This window comes from Loxodonta africana, chromosome 3, assembly GCF_030014295.1.
Source record: "Loxodonta africana isolate mLoxAfr1 chromosome 3, mLoxAfr1.hap2, whole genome shotgun sequence".
In the NCBI taxonomy this organism is placed as follows: domain Eukaryota; kingdom Metazoa; phylum Chordata; class Mammalia; order Proboscidea; family Elephantidae; genus Loxodonta; species Loxodonta africana.
The window spans coordinates 145,393,423-145,413,445 of NC_087344.1; the positions used below are offsets into that span (position 1 = coordinate 145,393,423).

A 20,023-nucleotide genomic window follows, 5' to 3' on the forward strand; every position below is an offset into this window, starting at 1 on the left:
ATTGAGAACATTCCCCTTGACAAGGAGAACAAGATAAGGATGCCCTTATCACCACTCTTATTCAGTATTGTACTGGATGTTCTAGCTAGAGAATAAGGCAAGAAAGGAAAATAAAGTGTATCCAAACTGGAAAGGAAGAAGTAAAACTATCCTTACTCACAAATGACATGACTCTATATCTAGAAAATCCTAGAGACTCCATAAGAAAATTAGTGGAAGAATTTAGCAAAGTGATGGAGTACAAAAAGATCAACACACAAAAATCATTTAGGTTCCTCTACACTAACACGGAGGACTCTAAAAATGAAATCAGGAAATCAATACCATTTATAATAGACCCCAAAAGGATAAAATACCTAGGAATAAACCTAACCAGGGACATAAAAGACTTATACAAGGAAAACTATAAAATACTACTGCAAGAGTAAAAGAGATATACATAAATGGAAAAACATTCCATGCTCATAGATTGGAAGACAATGTTGTGAAAATGTCAATACTACCAAAAGCGATCTAAAGATACAATGCAATCCCAATCCAAATCTCAACAGAATTCTTTAATGAAATGGAAAAACTAATCTCCAACTTTATATGGAAAAGGAGGTCCCGAATAGCTAAATATTGAAGAAGAATGAAGTAGGAGGCCTCATACTGTCCAATATCAAAATTTACTATACAGCTATGGTAATCAGAACAACCTGGTACTGGTTTAATGACAGACACATAGACCAATGGAACAGAATTGAGAACTCAGAAGTAAATCCATCCATCTATGGGAAGCTGATCTTTGACAACAGGTAGATGTCCATTCAGTGGGGAAGAAACAGTCTCTTTAAAGGTGCTGGCAAAGCTAGATATTCATATGCAGAAAAATGAATCAGGATCCATACCTCACACCATGCACAAAAACTAATTCAAACTGGAGCAAAGACCTAAACATTAAAGCTAAAACTATAAAGTTCCTGTAAGTTAACATAGGGTCAAAACTAGGGGACCTAGTTTTTGGCATAAATAGTCTACTAAAGAAAACTAAAAATGCATGAATGACAGAAGATAAATTACATAACTGGGACCTCCTAAAAATTAAATACTTATGCTTATCAAAAGACTTCACCAAGAGAATAAAAGGAGAATCTATAGACTGGGAAAAAAACTTTGTCAATGACAAATCAGATAAGGGTCTAATCTCTAAAATATGTAGAAAACTTCAACAGCTCAACAACAAAAAGGTATACAATCCAATCAAAAAATGGAAAAATGGGCAAAGGACATGAACAGACACTTCACCAAAGCAGACATTCCAGTGGTCAACAAATACATGAAAATATGCTCATGATCATTAGCTATTAGAGATGCAAGTCAAAATTACAATGAGATACCATCTCACGCCTGCAAAAATGGCAGTGATCAAAAAAATAGAAAACAATAGTGGTAAGGTTGTGGGGGATTGGAACTCTTATACATTGCTAGTGGGGCTGTAAAATGGTACAACCACTATGGAAAATGGTATGCTGCTTCCTCAAAAAGCTAGGAATAGAAACACCTTATGATCCAGCAATCTCGCTCCTAGGTACATATTCTAGAGATGTAAGAGCAGTGACACGAATAGACATACGCACAGCTATGATCACTGTAGCATTATTCACAATGGCAAAAATACAGAAATAACCTAAGTGCCCATCAGGGGATGAATGGATAAACAAATTGTGGTATATACATACGATGGGATACTACGCAACTATAAAGAATAATGAGAAGTCCATGAAACATCTTGTAACATGAATGAATCTGGAGGATACAGTGCTGAGTGAAATAAGTCAATCACAAAAAGACAAATATTGTATGGTCCCACTGTTATAAAAAGTCAAGAACAGATATACACACAGAAAGCAAAGTTCTTTGATGCTTACTGGGGATAGGAGGTAGAAGAAGAGGGAATTACCTTCTAGATAGTAGACGCTTGTTACTTTTGGTGATGGAAAGGTAAGACCAAATATGGGTGAAGTCAGCACAACGTGACCAAGTTAATAAAGACACTAAGAGGTACACAAGAAAAAGGGACACTATTGGTAAATGCTATAACATACACAATTTTGCACCAACAGTAAAAACAATGAAAAAATATGTGTGTGGTTACATACATATGGATGGATGGATATGATTAGATAGATATGGAAAGATATGGTAGGTAGATATGGATGTATGTATGTGTATAGGAATGCATACGTGAGTAAACCCACATGCATGCATGGGGTATCTGTAGGCATATGTATACACGTGTGTGTGTTGCATATTATCCACATATATAACAAATCGCATAGGGGACACAGTTATGGAGGATTCCTAGACATAACCAAACAACTTGTGGCATTGGTTTACTGCGTCAAAAGGCTTGGAACCATAGTTTCAGGGGACCACTTTGTCAATTGGCGTAACACAGTTCACAAGGATAATGTTCTACATCTGAGTTTGGTGAGCTGCGTCTGAGGTCTTAAAAGCTTGCAAATGGCCATCTAAGATACAACTATTGGTCTCTACTCATATGGAGCAAAAGAGAATGAAGGAATCAAAGGTTCAAAGAAGAAACTAGTTTACGGGACTACTAGCCCACATGAACCACAACCTTTTCAAACCTGAGAGCAAAAGAACCAGGGACAAAATAGAAGGCCCCGGATAGGATGGGGGAAAAATGTAGAACAAAACTCAAATTCCTATAAAAGGCCAGACCTGAGAGACTAGAGGAACCCCCATGACTACTGTCCTAAGACACCCTTTGAACTTGGAATTGAAGCTATTTCTGCAGGTCGCCTTTCAGCCAAATAACATAATGGCTTATAAAATAAACAATATCACCCATGAGTAATGTGCTCCCTTAAACAATTAACTATATGAGACCAAACAGTCAACGGTTACCCACAAGCAAAGAAGAGATGGCAAGGAGGGAAAGTGAAGCTAGATCAATGGAAACAGAACAAACAGAATGGAAATAATGAGAATGCTGACACATTATAAAAATTGTAACCAATGGGATAGAACAATTTGTATAAAAATAGTTAAAACCAAACCAACCCTGTTGCCATCAAGTTGATTCCAACTCATAACAACCCTACAGGACAGAGTAAAACTGCCCCACAGGGTTTCCAAGGAGCAGCTGGTGGATTCAAACTGCTGACCTTTTGGTTAGCAGCCAAGTTCTTAACAACTGTGCCACCAGGGCTCCATAAAAACTGCTAAAGGGGAACCTAATTTGCTGTGTAAACCTTCACCTAAAATGCAATAAAATATTATTTAAAAAACAAAAACCTTCCTCTCTGTCTTACCACGTTAATTTTCTCCCATCTTCAAAGATTCCATCTCTCTTTGGAAAACGTATTTAATCATTTCACATTTACTGAGTACTTACTAATACCAGATAATTGAACATAAGTTATTACACTTAATTTTCACAATAGTCTAGTCAGGCTTTATTATTCCAAACTAAGACTTACAGTTTAAATGTCTTGTCCAGGATGACACAGATAACAAATGTAGAGCCAAGATTTGAACCCAGCTCTTCCGATCCTAGGTCCAGCATTCATTTCATTCTTACCACTCCCTTTATGAGAAAAACTTATTGCTCTGTTTCCTTCCCATTGTTGTTAACAACAAAAAGCCCTCAGACAATCTCAAAGTCAGGAAGAGCACGAAAAAGCAATGGGACTGGGTTTTATTTTGCTATAGGCGAATAAAGGTGAGAAAGCCTCTTATCTACTAACCCTGATAACCATTAGGAGAACAGGGGAAAAGGAAGGCAGGTAAGCTAATGGCTGGAGAGCATTAAAAAAAAAAGACCCAAGGTAGTATTTCCTACAGTATGTTCTATGGAAGCGTATAATGAAGGGGGTAGGAGGGTAGTGATGTTTCTCACCCTGGACAATGGGAACTTGACCCCTGCCTCAAGCAGTAAGAGCTCTCTCAGCTTAGGCCTACAGCTTTGTGGGTCCCGGGTTCCTATCTAATGGCTGATGAAAAAGAAAAGAGGATTCCCTATTCCACTTTGCAAGGGCAATGTGTCCTTTGCATTTCAAATTGGAACTCTCCGTGTAATCTCCATTACATCAGTATAGTTTGGGGCTTCAAATACATTACTGATTAAGTGAGTATATAAGTTAGCTTGGAACCCTATCATTAAAAACATTTTTTGGAAGAAAAATGTATTTCAGGTTATAACAAATATACAAAGTAACTTTTGGAGTAAAAAAACAATTGTATTCTTGGTATTAAGTGCCTTTTCCAGACCAAAAATACATTACGAGAATTTAAACTTAAAACAGAGAAAACTGGAACAACAAAAGCAAAAAAAAAGTAGGTTAATTAGAAAAATAGATACTGAATTAGGTCTAGAATTCTAGACAATTTTTGATCTAATGGAATAGTTTCAATGTGTTATTTGCCAAAAGAGTTTTCAAGGAAATGAAAAAGGTAGACAGTATTTCATTTCCTGTGCCAGCTGGATATCAGAAGTTCACATCATTTTAAAAATTTATGAAATACACACCTGATTTAAAAAAATTTTTTTTTAAATAATTTCCATTAAGAAATAGCTTTAATGAAATGGACACAAGAAACCCGGGGTGGAAACGGGCAGTGTGCTGTCACATTATAGGGACTGCAACTAATGTCACATAACAGTATGTGTATAAACTTTTGTATGAGAAAATAACTTGAGCTGTAAACTTTCACCTAAAGCACACATACACATAAAAAGAAATAGCTTTAATTAATTAAAGAATAAATTGTTAAAAAGTTAATCAGAAATGAAAAATAATGAAGTCTAAACTATTTGGTATCTTTTGAAAGTTTACCTGAGAGCTACTGAATACAGGCTTTTTGCCCAGTCTTCGGTCATCGCCCTTGTCAAATGCAGCTGTAGAAAGAAAGAGTAATTTACTTTTATAGGAAGCATTATTATTATTATCATAGACATAAAAGGAAGGTAGTATGCTAGCAAAAAAAAGGTTATGTTTGTATGAAAATAACTTCAAAGAGCTGAAACCAATCTATTACACATAAATAATTCTCTAATATATTTTAGATTTTTTTTAAAAAAGTACTTTTTCAGTCTTACTCATTGGTCCCCACAGATTCTGTGTTACTAAATTAAAATGAACAGATAAGAAATGCACTATCTCACAGAGAAGATTTGCATATTTACACAAAAATAGAATTTTCTTAACCAGTGAAATTTTAGAGATAATTGGTTTCATTTAGTTTTCCAAATTTCAAAAATTTACAGATTGTGGCAAATGTAGTGTTTTACAGACTATTAAATATAAGAACACACTTATCCTAAAAACCTTAAAAATATTCTGTTGAAATTAACTACAAATATTTTCTGGTTTTGGATGTTTGAGGAAGGAAGAAAAATAGAAGGTTTTACTGAAAATAAACCCAGACACAATCCCCAAACCCACATCATTTTCTTAGAATTACATAAAAATTAACTTTATAGGTTAGGTTTACATGGGAATTATTTGTGAACTCATGCTATGTTCTTCAAATAAGAATTTGAATGAAGTCAGAAAAATATATAGGAATAATGGTATGAAAGCTATAAATGCAGTTTAGTTTATATATTTATTCTTTTTGAAGGTTATGGTAATTTAAAAGATACTTTGAAGAAATGTATATAATTTCCAAAAGTAATTTGACTTTTATTAAAACATAAAACAGCTGATGAAATATAAAATAAATTTTCTGAAATTCTACCATGCATCTTCCAGCATTTCTATTCTACAGGATCTGTGCTCTAAGACAAAGCGAGATTCTGAAAATGGTATTATAAGGTCTGATTCACAAAAAGCACATGACCTTGTATGATAATATACAAGAAATTAACACAAAATTCCTACCAAAGGTCTGTAACTCAACAAGAAAATAAGAAATGTTGTAACAAAGACAACCCAGAACAATTCCTTTATGTGGGGTTTCCCAATACAGTAATCACAGATAAAGTCAGGACTCATTATCATTCAACGCATTTAAGATTAAAAAAAAAAAAAATCATTACACTGATGTAATAGGATGGAAAGTTCTTTTGAAATTAGTTGGATTACCAATAATATTTTATTTTAGATATGTATGGGTATGTTGTATATTTACATATATTTTTAATAGGACTTTTAAGAATTAAAATAAAAGAACATTGTTTGAAGTGCAACTTAACTACGAAATCCTTAAAAATAGGGAAAAGCAAAGTTTGCTACCAGTCAGAAGAGAGTGTTGAACAACACCGACTCTAGGAATTCTGATCTTGTTTCTTCACATTGTACATTTTGTAATAAACTGTCATCTCAAAATCAGCACAGAAATGGTCACAGGAAAAATTTCCAATTTCTAAGGACCCTCTTTCCAAGACATTTGTTGTCATTTAAAAAAATGGAATTTCTTTGAAAAGTGCTCATTGGATCACATTTAGCTGCCTATGCTCATAAGGCAAGACAGAGCAGATGATATTTCAACTATACCACAAATAATTTAACATATTTACGTACTATCAATAATATGTTATATCACACATGGCTTTCATGTTTTATAGCACAAAAATATTCCCTTCATGAAATACAGTCTCTTAACCTAAAATGTTTTTAAAAGTATACTTGCTGAATCTGCCAACATATTTCCTAAGGCACCTGCTTTAACACGAAAGTAGTCATGAAGCCATTTTCAATTCCCCACCCTCAAAACTGTATTTTAATATTTTTGAAATAAAGACACTGCTGAGCAACATACATCTTTTGTTTAATGCTAATGTTTCAAATAGTACCTATTAAATGTCAGAGACCACTGTGCGGCTCCTGAGGGACACTCCGCAACAGCACACACCATATCACTGAACCAATCAATTGTGAAATAAAGCAATCTAATCTAGGCAAAAATCACAAGAAATAGAAGCTCATGCAAAAGATGGAAAATCTTTATGGTAAAATACATTTTTAAAAGGGAGGAAAAAGTATGCTTGGTGATCTGTTCTAGGTAGATTACATTTTCCTATACTTCTAATCTCTTTACAAGAATGTTTTTAAGCAAATTAGGCTAGAACATTTTTGTTAATACAGAGTAGGATTAAAAATTGATACATACATAAAAAGGAACAGAGTTTCATTTCATAAGAACAAAAAATGATTTATTAAAACTACCTAAACATACTATCACTAGATTCAGTTTTAGCACCCTATTATTGAATAGAAGCACACAAATGTTAATCCTACCATTTACTAAAATGCCGTCAAAATACCTGCTGTCACAAAGATCATAATAAAAGAATAAGAAAATCTCAAGCTAACATACCTGCTTGGATTTTCTGTTGGTCATCTGTGCTCATCAGCTTCCAGCTTTCTGTGTGACGAACAGCATAGAAAGACTGTACCAGGAAGACCCACAGCTTATCGCGCAGAGCCTGGATCTTGCACGTAAAACCCTGTGTTCAGGCAACAAATCAGCAGCTGGTGAGAGCCACATTGTCATAGCAACCAGTCATTATTCCTTTCCGAATCTACTTACTCCTAAGCTAGATCAGTGATGTCATCACTTAGATTTTAAGATCATCGGGTACATGTTATTTATGAATGCTTATGCTCCAACAACAGAATTTTACAGTGAGGCAGGAAGGCAAATGCTGTTACCCTTTCAAGCAAACGTTATTTTAAATCACCAATGCCCTTTGGATGAATACCTTCCACGGCCTTTTTTAAATCAACTATGACATTACAAGGTCAAATACTCTACGGAATAGTAATAAATTTGATGAAATATTTTAATCATTCATGTTGAACAAATGCAAAATGCCAATAATTTGCAATTAGCTTATTAATTAATATTGATTAACTGCACATAAAAAATAAGTAATATTTTAATTTTACTGTGTCCCAGTTAATACAACTTTAAAATAAAATTTTTTTCTGAAAATAAAAAGGAATTAAGAATATATTATAAAATAAAAGATATTAATGATTTAAATTTTTAAATATAAGTTTTATATTCAGAAAATTTAATATGGTGACAGGGTAGAAATACTAGAGTTATGCCATGCCAATTACTATCGCTAAGTAGCAAAATTTGTTTAGAATTAACCAGCCAACCCCCAAATTCTAAAACTTTCATAATAAACTCATTTGGAAGTAAACAGAATTTTTTAAACTCTGTATTACAAGGAATTTCAAACATACACAAAAGAGTATAACCCCATGTACCCATTGCCTATTTTTAATGATCCTGAGCATTTCTGTGCATACATTTAAAAATCTTAGAACAGTTCAAATATCATGATTTTGTGAACTTTATTATACTTAATACCATTTCCTTTGTACTGTCAGAGTTCAGCAATGTGTCCAGAGCCATAAGAAGAGAGCAACTATTCTCAGTGGTAATGTTTTCTTCAATTGCTTTCAAAACTTTTTCCAACAGATCAGCTGTGCTGCTCATTGCTTGTGACTACAAAACACAGAAAACTGATATTTAACAAGAATATATCTGTAAAAAGTATAAGAAATATGAAAGTCTGGCATAACAGCAGACCATTTATCATAACTGGCTGTAGGAACTCAGCCAACAGTTACATTTGCTCCTTCCTTTCCCTTCGTTAAAAATACACACACACACTGTTCTTGGCAGTCAAAATAGCCCTAATAACAGAGCCTAGAAATAAGTAGTAGAGGGTCTATATTCAACGACTAATGTTAGAGAAAGTGAGGCCCCAGTAAGACGGAATTTTGCATGAACCGTAACTGACCAAAACAATATACATGTTTACAACTTTGGTTTCTAAAGGAGTTGGCCAGAGTTACACTGTGCCTTGCCAGGGCACTCACACCCATCCCTCCCTTTATCTTGTAAGCCAAAAATCTTGTCCGTCACTTCTCTAAATCCTATGCAAACATGCCATCTGGTATGGAATTTATTTAAATCATACTAATTCCATAGGAAAAAAAAAAAAAACCCATTGCCATCGAGTCGATTCCGACTCATAGCGACCCCATAGGACAGAGTACCCGAATTTAAAAACTCATACATAATTAAAATCAGAACCCAAAGATGGAACTAAATATAGGATAAAATTTTAGACATAATACCTGTAACAGAAGAGCAAAATTTTCACTCTGAATGATCCTGGAGAAGTTTACTACAATAAATGCGATACACTCTTCTTGGAGCCGAGATGCCATAGTCAGTACTACTTCTGTCCACTTCACCCTGGGTAGACTCATGATTAGTCTGTCACTTTCCATCAGAAGAAAAGCAGCATTCTCATCATTCTTAAAATTTTAAAAATATTGGAAAAAGGTTAGATAGTTTCACTATTCAAAAAATAACTTTATAAGCAAATGAAACACTTTTGTTGCTTTGTGATTTACCTGGAAAAAGGTGCTATCTTTATCATTAGTTTTATGCATAATATTTACCTATTCATTTAGAATTACCCAAAAGGTCAGACTATGTGCTGGGAAGAATGGAGTTATACTGAGATTTTCACTACTGAATTAATTTTTGTGCTTATAGACACCATTTAGGCAGGGCTACAGTGATATAGCCTTACTTCTTTTCTGACTATAAAATACATGCTTTTTATTGCAAATTCAGAAAGGCTAAAAATTACTTATTATCCCCAGTGATTTTCTTCCTCCTGCCTAATTAGGTAAGACTATACTTTTTATCTTATTCGTTTAATGATAATTCATTTTCATACCATAGGGAAAAAAATTCACAAATACTGATCTCTGTGGAAAATGGAATGACAATGAATGCCATGTGCTCCAAGAAAAGGGAAAAAAATGACAACTTAAAAATGTATATATCTTATTCATGTTTTATTTCTAGTTATTAAAACAATGATTAATAAATTAGTTATTTATTGAATAATTATCTGATAAACTGTAGTAGACTGAAAAACATGGCCACAAATTCTTTGCAGCTCAGTTCTACTCTGTCCTACAGGGCTGCTATAAGTCAGAACCAACCGGATGGCAATGGGTTTGGTTCTGGTTTTTTAATGTGGACTTGCCTTGTCACTTGTTTTAACCAACAAAATGTGGTGGAACTGATTTTGTGCAAGTTTCAGAGCCTAGGCCTTATAACTTCTGTCTTCAAACTCTTGGAACCTTGAGACCACCAGGTTATGAGGAAGCCTGGGAAGAAAGACCAGTGGAGAAAGAGGTCCAGCCTACAGCTTAGCCAACAGCTGAATGCAACTCAGGAGTGAGTTCACACACGACCAGCAGAACCACCATCAAGCAACCCACAGAAGTGTGAGAAATAATAAGTTATGATTTTATGCCACTTAGATTTGGGGTTTGTTTTGTAGATTTGGGGTAGGTTATTACGTGCCATTAAAAACCCAGAAAACCCAGTGCCATCGAGTTGATTCCGACTCATAGCGACCCTGTAGGACAGAGTAGAACTGCCCCATAGAGTTTCCAAAGAGCGCCTGGTGGATTCAAACTGCCGACCCTTTGGTTTCCTATGCCACCAGGGTTTCCGATGTGCCAATACAAAAATATTAAATTTGGAAATGACAGACTGAAATCCTTAACATGAATGGCATTTGTGGCATGATGTGGAACTTTGCATACCCTGTTTCATTCAATCCTCAACTCAAGCACTATGTCTTCCCTGTTCTCTAGATTTATATCAGATTCCTTTTATACGTGCTATCAGAGAGCCTGTCTCTTTTCCTTAAAGCACTTAATTCATTTGTAATTATTCAATCACAAATGTTCCTATTTGATTAATGTCTATCTCCCTCACTACACTGTACGTTCACTGAGTGTGAAACCATGTCTGTTGTTGCCCAGTGCCTGGTATAGAAGTGGATCATAGTAGACACTAAAATATTTGTTAATCTTTTAGCATTATCGGAGACTGAACTGTGAATCTATAACTGAATTTCTAAGATAAGTTTAATCCTTGAGTACCAAACTTTTTAAATTTCACCCATTTGGCAAGAATTTTTAAAAAATGTATTATATACTTCTGCTTTATTAGAAGGAACCCTGGTTGTGCAGTGGTTAAAGTGACTGATTGCTAACTGAAAGGTCAGTCTGATGGTTAAGATTGTTGTGTCACCTTGGCTGGGCCATGATTCTCAGTGTTTATATGTGATCATTCCCATGACGAGATCTGCTGTGAGTAGCCAGTCAGTTGAAAGGGAGTTTCCTTGGGGGTGTGGCCTGCATCCAAATATAAGCAGACATTCTAGCTTTTTGCTCGCTCTGGATCCTGTGGCTGCCTCCTGTTCATCTGACCTACAGTTCTTGGGACTTGAGCTATCAGCTTGCCTGTCAACCTTGGGATTCATCAGTCTTCACAGCCTGTGAACAAGAGCCCTGCTCTCCAACCTACCAATCTTGGGTTTGCTGGCCCCTGTGGCTACGTAAATCAGGAAAAGCCTCTATTTCAATCCACGGACTTGGGACGTTCCAGCCTCTACAATCGCATAAGCCATTTCCTTGATATAAATCTCTCTATATATTTATATGCTTTACTGGTTTTGCTTCTCTAGAGAATTCAGCCTAAGACAGTCAGCAATTCGAAACTGCCAGCTGCTTAGAGTGAGAAAGATGTGGCAGTCTGCTTCCATAGAGATTTATAGCGTTGGAAACCCTGTGAGGTCGCTATGAGTCAGAATTGACTGAGAGCAGTGGGTTTGGTTTGGATTTGCTTCATTAGAGAAAAAAATCACTTTGCTATAATTCAGGGTTTTTTTTTTGTTTGTTTAGTCCCATTGTCCTTTCCTCCTCTGGTGACTTAGTAACTATCGAATTACTAAGGGTTTTAAAGCAATAAGTTCAGTTTGTTCTACTATAGGGATTACTCTGATAGTGGAGTCAAATGTACAGTATTCAGATATTCTTGGCAGATATCTACAAAGTGCTTATTATATACACAATGTTATTTGCTGTGATAGTAATTTTAAAAAATCCAGATATCAAGTATAGTTGTAATTGAGTTTGAAATATGGAACAGTTAAATGATAACATAGGTGGTATGAGACTTTGTTCCATATGGACCCAAATACATAACAACCTGAAAGGACAGAGTGCCTTCAGGTTCACAGAAGAAAAAATGTGATACTTCTAGACTAGATACTAAATTTTAATTTAATGGTTAACATAATCACATGATTCAAAGTTCAAAAATGTATAAAACGCATTACTAGGAAAAGTCTCCCTCCCATTCCTCCTCCATTCCCATCATCGACCACCTATTTTCCTGTCTCACAACCAGTTTTACTTTTTCTATATCTTTCCAGTTATTTTATGCATACACAAACAAGTAACCTCCCCTTATTTTACCCAAATGGAGGCATCAGTATACAGTGCTCTGTATCTTGATTTTTTCACTTAGTGTACATCTTGAATATTCTTAACAATTTATGAAGAGCCTTCTTATTGTTTTATTAGCTACATAGTAGTTCATCATATAGATACACCATAAGTCATTTATCCAGTCCTCTACTGATAGACACTTGTGCTGCTTTCCAATTCTTTGCTATTACAATGTTGTAATGAATGACATTGTATGTAACATTATTTCACATATCTGTGAATAAATTCCCAGAGGATAAATCCCTACAGGATAAATTCTTAGTAGAGTTGTATCTTGGTTATCTAGTGCTGCTATAACAGAAATACCACAAGTGGATGGCTTTAACAAAGAGAAATTTATTCTCTCACAGTCTAGTAGACTAGAAGTCTGAATTCAGGGTGTCAGCTCCAGTAGAAAGCTTTCTCTGTCAGCTCAGGAAGAAGGTCCTTGTCATCAATCTTACCTTGGTCAAGGAGCTTCTCTGCGCAGGAACCCCAGGTCCAAAGGATATGCTCTGCTCCTGGCACCACTTTCTTGGTGGTATGGTCTCCCTGTTTCTCTGCTTGCTTCTCTCTTTCATATCTCAAAAGAGGCTGATTTAAGATACAATCTAATCTTATAGATTGAGTCCTGCCTCATTAACATGACTGCCTCTAATCCTGCCTCATTAACATCATAGAGGTACGATTTACAACACATAGGAAAATCACATCAGATGACAAAATGGTGCACAATCACATAATACTGGGAATCATGGCCTAGCCAAGTTGACACATGTTTTGGGAGGACGCAATTCAATTCATGACAAGTTGCTTGGTGACGACTACTTGCCTTAGCCTGGGTTCTGCCAATAAAACGGAGCCTGAGTAACAGGCTTGTATGCAAAGTTATTTTGGGAAGTGATCTCAAGGAAATCAAAGGCACTAGAAAGAGTGAAACATGGAAGGAGGGAAACCAACCCAAGGGTATGCTATCTAGCTTCTTGCTACTCAAAGTGTAATCCACAGTTATTGACATCACTGGGAGCTTGTTAGAAATGCAGAATCTCAGGTCTCACCCTTGACTTACTGAATTAAAATCTGCATTTAAACAAGATCCCCAAGTGTTTTGTGTATACATTAAAATTTGGTAAGTGATATAGCTATTGATTACTGTAGGCAACTGGGCTCAATCTTGCTGGGGACCCTCTGGAGAGCCATGGAGAATTATCCATTCAAAGGACAGAGGGGAGATCATTTAAATACTGGCTCCCATCTTCCACTGGACAAGGTATTAACACCTCAGGTTGCCCCTGAGGTGTTAACATCCTTTCATGTCCAGGTACGCACACATGCCAGAATTGCTAAACTGCAAGTATTCCAGGTGGTGCAGCAATAAAGCCTCAGGACAGAAAGTGAGAAATACATATGATGTGACTGAGATGAAATGCTGTCAGATCACAGCTGAGTGCAGCTCAGTGCTGCAGCAATGACTGGAGCACAAAGACAGGCCAAGAGGACATGAGGTGGGGTGCCAGGGCTATTGAAACATTTCCAACATACGTTCAATCCAGCACTGTTTTTCAAGCTGTAGTTTCCTCCTCTGTAGCAACCTAGAGAAATCTACTTAGTGGGTCACAACCAGCATTAGAAAACAACAAAGAAAGAAACAGAATAAAGAAAAATGGAAAGCACCAGTACATCCTATATAATAAGGGTCAGTGCTGCTCTGTGAAACTTTTGTTTCAGTTCTACATGCACCAGTGCTGGATCACAATGTAAAAAGAACGTATTCTGGGTCACAGGCAAAAAAGTTTCAAAACCACAACGAAAGTCTTGCAAATTTATGCCCTCCCCAGGAATGAGTAGCAGTATTTATTCCTCACAGACTTACTAACAACTGCAATAGTACATTGTTAAATCTCCTTTTTTTTTTTTCCATTCTGAAAAGCAAAAAATGGTATGATCCTGTAGTTTTAATGACCATTTAACTTGAGTAAGTGAAGTTTAGGATCTCTTCATCAAATTAAGAGGTGTTTATATTTTCTCTGTGAACTATCTAATCCTTTCCTTCGGCTTTTTAAAAAATCCATTTTTAGGACCTCACTATATTAGGAAAATTAGTATCATGTCTATGATATGAACTGTCATTTGTCCTTTGACTTTACTTATGGTGGTTTTTATTGTGTAGCAATGGTGTATTTTTACATAACCAAATTTCTTTTATGGCTTCTGAGTTTGTATCATACTTAAAAAGACAATCCCTTTTCCTACCCCACTGAGATCATAATTCTTCCATGGTTTATTGTAGTATTTTAATAGCTTTAGTTTTTTGTTTTACATTCAGATCTTTGATCCATTTGGAATATATCCTGGTATGAAACATGAGGCATAGATCCAATTTAAATTTTTTCAGACAGTTTCCTGGTTGTCCTAATACCATACATTGAATAAACACTATAACACAGTATTTCATAGTCCTTGTGATATTGTGCTAATTAAATAGACCTTCAACTAATCTTTGGCCTTGGAACTAATAACATACTATATGTCATTTCAGTTTTACCCTCGTGACCACCAACACCTATTTTTATTTTAACTTTCCTAAATTTAAAAACTCTTCATAATTTGTTTTTAAGGGCTTAAACAAAATATTCTGAAACAAAACTTTAATCAGGTTTTGAAATGGTTCTAGAAATTACATTATAAAGTCCTGTCTTAGTCATCTAGTCCTGTTATAACAGAAATACCACAAGCAGATGGGTTTAACAAAGAGAAGTTTATTCTCTCACAGTCTAGGAGGCTAGAAGTCCGAATTGAGGGTGTCAGATCCAAGGGAAAGTATTCTCTCTCTGTCGGGTCTGCAGGAAGGTCCTTATCATCAATCTTAACCCGGACTAGGAGCTTCTCAGCATAGAGACCGCGAGTCCAAAGGACACACCCTTCTCCTGGCACTACTTTCTCGGTGGTAATAGGTCCCCGTGTCTCTCTGCTTGATTCTTTCATATCTCAAAAGAGTTTAGCTTAAAACACAATCCAATCTTATTGTTTGAGTCCTGCCTCATTAACATAACTGCCACTAATCCTGCCTTATTAACATCACAGAGGTAGAATTTACAACACGTAGGAAAATCATATCAGATGACAAAATGGTTGACAATCATACAATACTGGGAATCATGGCCTAGCCAAGTTGACAGATATTTTTAGGGGTCCTCATACCACCAAGAAAGCAGCACTGGGAGCAGAGCACGTGCTTTGGACCCAGGGTCCCTGGGCCTGAGAAGCTCCTAGACCAGGGGAAGATTGAGCTAACAGAGAGAGAAAGCCTTCCCCTGGAGCCGATGCCCTGAACTTGGACTTCTAGCCTACTAGACTGTGAGAGAATAAACACCTGTTTCTTGAAGACATCCACTTGTGGTATTTCTGTTATAGCAACACTAGATAACTAAGACAAGTCCTACCTTTTCTAACACCTTTCTCTCTTTTACCCCTCACCCTGGCAATCACGCTACTCTCTCTTCCTTCCAGAAATAATGGTTTGTAACTGGTAGTAGGCAGCAGCCACATCTTACTGAACTGCTACACAGTGTCCAAGAAATAGAAAAACTCAAAGCTCCTCACATTAAAATTTTAAAAATATATATTTCCCCATATATAGACCAATGCAGCACTCTCTTCCCTCCCTCAGTATATGAACAGTGCTGGGCAAACCACTGATGACCAGCATTTTTTGACGATTAAAGTGCATGTCATGGCATATGTGGTTGAGCTGAATCAGAACTAAAAAAGGCTTAGGAAGACTACTTACGCTTTCATTTTTCTAGAGAATAAAATTCAAATTTTTAACTTGTATCAATTAAAAATATTCTATTTTCTTTCAAAAAAGCTAAATATACTTTACTCGTATCATAAAATATGAAGAATACGTTAAATTAATGTTTCTTAAAATCTGAATATCCACAAAGAACAACAAAATTCAAATTTTCAAAATAATCACCATGGTGCTAAAACGATATTGATCAGACTGGGCATTTGGCTGTTCTGATGTTTATCTTTTTATCTGTCTTGAAAGGAAAAAAAGACATGTAGTCACAAAGCTTATGAGGATCTGATTAGAGCTATAAAATCAAAACAAAATATTGAGGCAGAGGAAAAGAATTATGAAGGTTTTATTCTTCAATTAATCTCACATACTTAAAAAAAAAAATACTACCTGTAAAATAAAAATCAAATTTCTTAACAAGACATTCATTAAAGATCCCTTCCATCTGGCCTCAGTCAAACTTTCTGAAGACTCATTTGTTCTCATTCCAGTGACAACTGATTATTAGCACTGACTGTCCAGGCTTCAGGTTCTTGGTCACATTTTATAGTCTATTAGGAACGCTCCAACCTACTTATTTATTTTAAAATCGTACTCTATCTTCAGGTTCATCTTGAATTACTTCTCTCATGCTTCCAGTCAGAATCAACTGTTTTCTCTTCTATGTTCCCATGTATACACCTGATTATAAATTATACTTATTCATTCATTCATTTGCCTACTTGACAACAAATACTAAGTGTGCTAGGCGCTGGTGGAGGAGCCCGGCTGGTGCAGCGGTTAAAGCGCTTGGATGCTAACCAAAAGGTCAGCAGTTGGAACCCACAAGCCACTCTGCAAGAGAAAGATATGGCAGTTGGCTTCCGTAAAGATTTACAGCCTTGGAAACCCCATAGGGTAGTTCTACTCTGTCCTACCAGGTCTCTATGAGTTAGAATCGACTCAATGGCAGTGGGTTTGGGTTTTTGGGAGGTACTGTCATAAGGCCAAAGCCCCAGTAGTGCACTGGTTAAGAGCTTGGCTGTTAACCAAAAGGTCCACAGATTGAATCCACCAGCCGCTCCTTGGAAACCCTATGGGGCAGTTCTACTTTGTCCTACATGGTCCCTATGAGTTAGAATTGACTCATGGCAATGGGTTTTTGGTTTTGATTGTAAGGCCTGGACTATGATGGTAAATAATATTCATCATAAATATAACTTGCATTTTAGTTGTTTAAATGCCCATTTTTCCATCAGTTTATAAGTTCCTTGAAGTAAAGGCCCACATCTTAAAAAAAACAAAAACGAAAAAACTGCCCAATCTGAATACCCATCATAATATGGCAGCAGTTAGTTTTAAGACCTGGCCTTGCACTTCCTGGCATTGTGAATTTGAATAAAGCACTTACTTCTCTGATTCTCTGTCTCATCTGTGAAATGAAGATAATAGTACCTGTCTTATACTCTTAAAAGCATTTTTGAACTGTAAAGGTGTCTGAGGCTAGGTTCTCTAGAGAGACAAAACCAGTAAAGGGTATAAATATATATAGAGAGAAAGATTTATATCAAGGAAACCGCTCCCGTGATAAAAGAGGCTGGAACGGCCCAAGTCTACGGATCAGGATAGAGTCTTCTCCTAACTCATGTAGCTGTAGGGGCCAGTGAACCCAAGATTGGCAGGTTGAAGAGCAGGGCTCTTGTTCACAGGCTGTGAAGATCTACAAATCTCAAGACTGGCAGGCAAGACTGCAAGGCCTCTCCTCATTTACACAGCTGCACGGGCTGGTTAACCCACGATCAGGTCAGAAAGCAGGGCTCTTGCTCACAGGCTATGAAAATTTACAAATCCCGAGATTGGCAGGTAAGCTGCAGGAGGCAGCTGCAGGATCCAGTGCAGGCAAAAGCCAGAACATCCACTTATATTTGTACGCAGGCCACATGCCCAAGGAAATTCCGCTTCAACTGGCTGCTCACAGCAGATCCCATCACAGGGGTGATCACGTATAAACACTGAGAATCATGGCCCAGCCAAGTTGACACACAATCTTAACTATCACAAAAGGTATTACAAAAAAACCCTCTAAACAATAATGATTATAATTATAAATGAATGTTTCCACTTCTACTAAACTGAATTATAGCAGGGCCTTTTGTTTGCCTTCATGAATAGGGAGTAACCATACCAAGACCAAAGAAACTATGATGCAAAATAGTAGCAAGAAAACTACGAAGTCATTCATTAGCTTAAACCTAGATTTAGATTTATTTTTTGCAGTGGTATATCACCAGCTTATGACCTATACTTATTTTCCCAGTTAGATTTAGATACCTCTTCTATGTAACCCAGTTTGTGGTATCATTCAGGATTCAGTTAGGGGAACAGAAAACCATTAGGAGGTATTTATACACACAAAGGGATTTGTTACAGGGTTTGACCCTACACAAGTGTGGAAGCTGGTTAAATGGTCTTTATATCTGATGCTGTAGTTTGAAGTCCATAGGGCAGTCAGTCAAGAAGGGAAGGTAGATGTAAAGTGGGGGACAGCAAGTTGAAACCCAGGAGTATGAGCTGAAACCCACAAGGATGGACTGGAGCTGTTGTCACTTCTCACTGCCTCCAACTGTGATGAAGTGAGTGTCCTGCAGGAGATGCTGGCACCTTTCTTCATGGAGCTAAACACACACCTGGCCCAGGAATCGAAGAGGCCGAAGGGAGTATACACGACAAGGTAGAGCAGTTGCAGGTCTGGCTGCTGTCCTATGCCAACAAGATGTGTCAGTAAATAAGCAACAACATGCATGAGCTAAAAATGGCTGCCCCAACCTTCCTAGAGTAAAAAAAATGGCTGTTGCCTCACTTCTGTTCTCCAAATCTCATGCCAAATTGTCTCTTGTGGCTCACCGTAACTGGTAACACATAAAGAGGGGAATTCTGGGAAGCACAGTTCAGCCTAGCCAAGCTGACACATTACAAAGCTACCAAAGTCCACTCCTTGTCAATGTGGCACCCATACAAATCTCTTTAAACTAAGTTTCAAATGGAGACAATAACAAAGTCCTGCCTCTGTCTAACATGATACAACTATCCCACATACAACAAACTTGCATACAACAAACACGCTAACCCATTTTCTAATAAGAGGATGCCTTATTTTTGTCTTTGGGTGATATTCATTCTTCTTCAAACTGATTCACACTCCCCTTGGATAACCGGTAACTTAAATATGGAGATACAACGTTAACTGTTATTAAGATGGAGCCCTGGTGGCCTAGTAGTTAAGTGCTACAGCTGCTAACCAAAAGGTCAGCAGCTCAAATCCACCAGCCACTCCTTGGAAATCCTATGGGGCAGTTCTACTCCATCCTGTAGGGTCGCTAGGAGTTGGAATCGATTCAACAGCAATGGGTGTGTATATATGTATTATTAACACTGGGTATATTAGATGGTAGGGGAATGGGAGAGAGGGAAAAACCAAGAACGGTTAATATACATATAAAAATATTCATATGAAAAAGGAACTACTAATTTTTTTTTTTTTTTTATTACTGCAGTACTATTCCTATAACTGGTCACATGGTCGTAGCTGGCATTTCTAACTACCTTCTTCCACTACCCATTCCATATTCCCTTTGTCCTCACTAGTACCTCAGCTAGTTGTAGTTCCTTATCTGGTAGGGCGACCCAAACTTTCATTCCTAAAGGATCTGGGACATAATCAGTGCTGCCTAAATTGGGTTGTTATAGCTTTCCACTGACTTTAACCATAGGACATGGGAGTGCTACTTTCCAGATACACTCCTCCTTACCTATATTTTACAGTAGCAACCCAAATTCCCCTCAATAGTTAGGATCAATTTATCAGTGATCCTCCAACTTTGTGTATTTATTCACTGGC

The 20,023-nt window shown here is 36.7% G+C and overlaps 1 protein-coding gene across 16 annotated transcripts in view; it reads right to left on the bottom strand.

Moving 5' to 3' along the window:
• The window catches only part of BTBD8 (BTB domain containing 8), a 95,895-nt gene that overhangs the window by 13,873 nt on the left and 61,999 nt on the right, over window positions 1–20,023 (bottom strand). For 15 of the 16 annotated variants that reach the window (XM_064282287.1, XM_064282286.1, XM_064282285.1 and 12 more), the window contains 4 exons: window positions 9,111–9,293; window positions 8,335–8,472; window positions 7,330–7,459; window positions 4,845–4,906 (listed from right to left, as the gene is read on the bottom strand). In XM_064282287.1, coding sequence (XP_064138357.1) covers window positions 4,845–4,906; window positions 7,330–7,459; window positions 8,335–8,472; window positions 9,111–9,293 — 513 coding nt within the window. Of the gene's footprint in view, window positions 1–4,844; window positions 4,907–7,329; window positions 7,460–8,334; window positions 8,473–9,110; window positions 9,294–12,805; window positions 18,640–20,023 lie in introns of those variants that run through there. The other variant, XM_064282297.1, reaches the window with a different exon arrangement.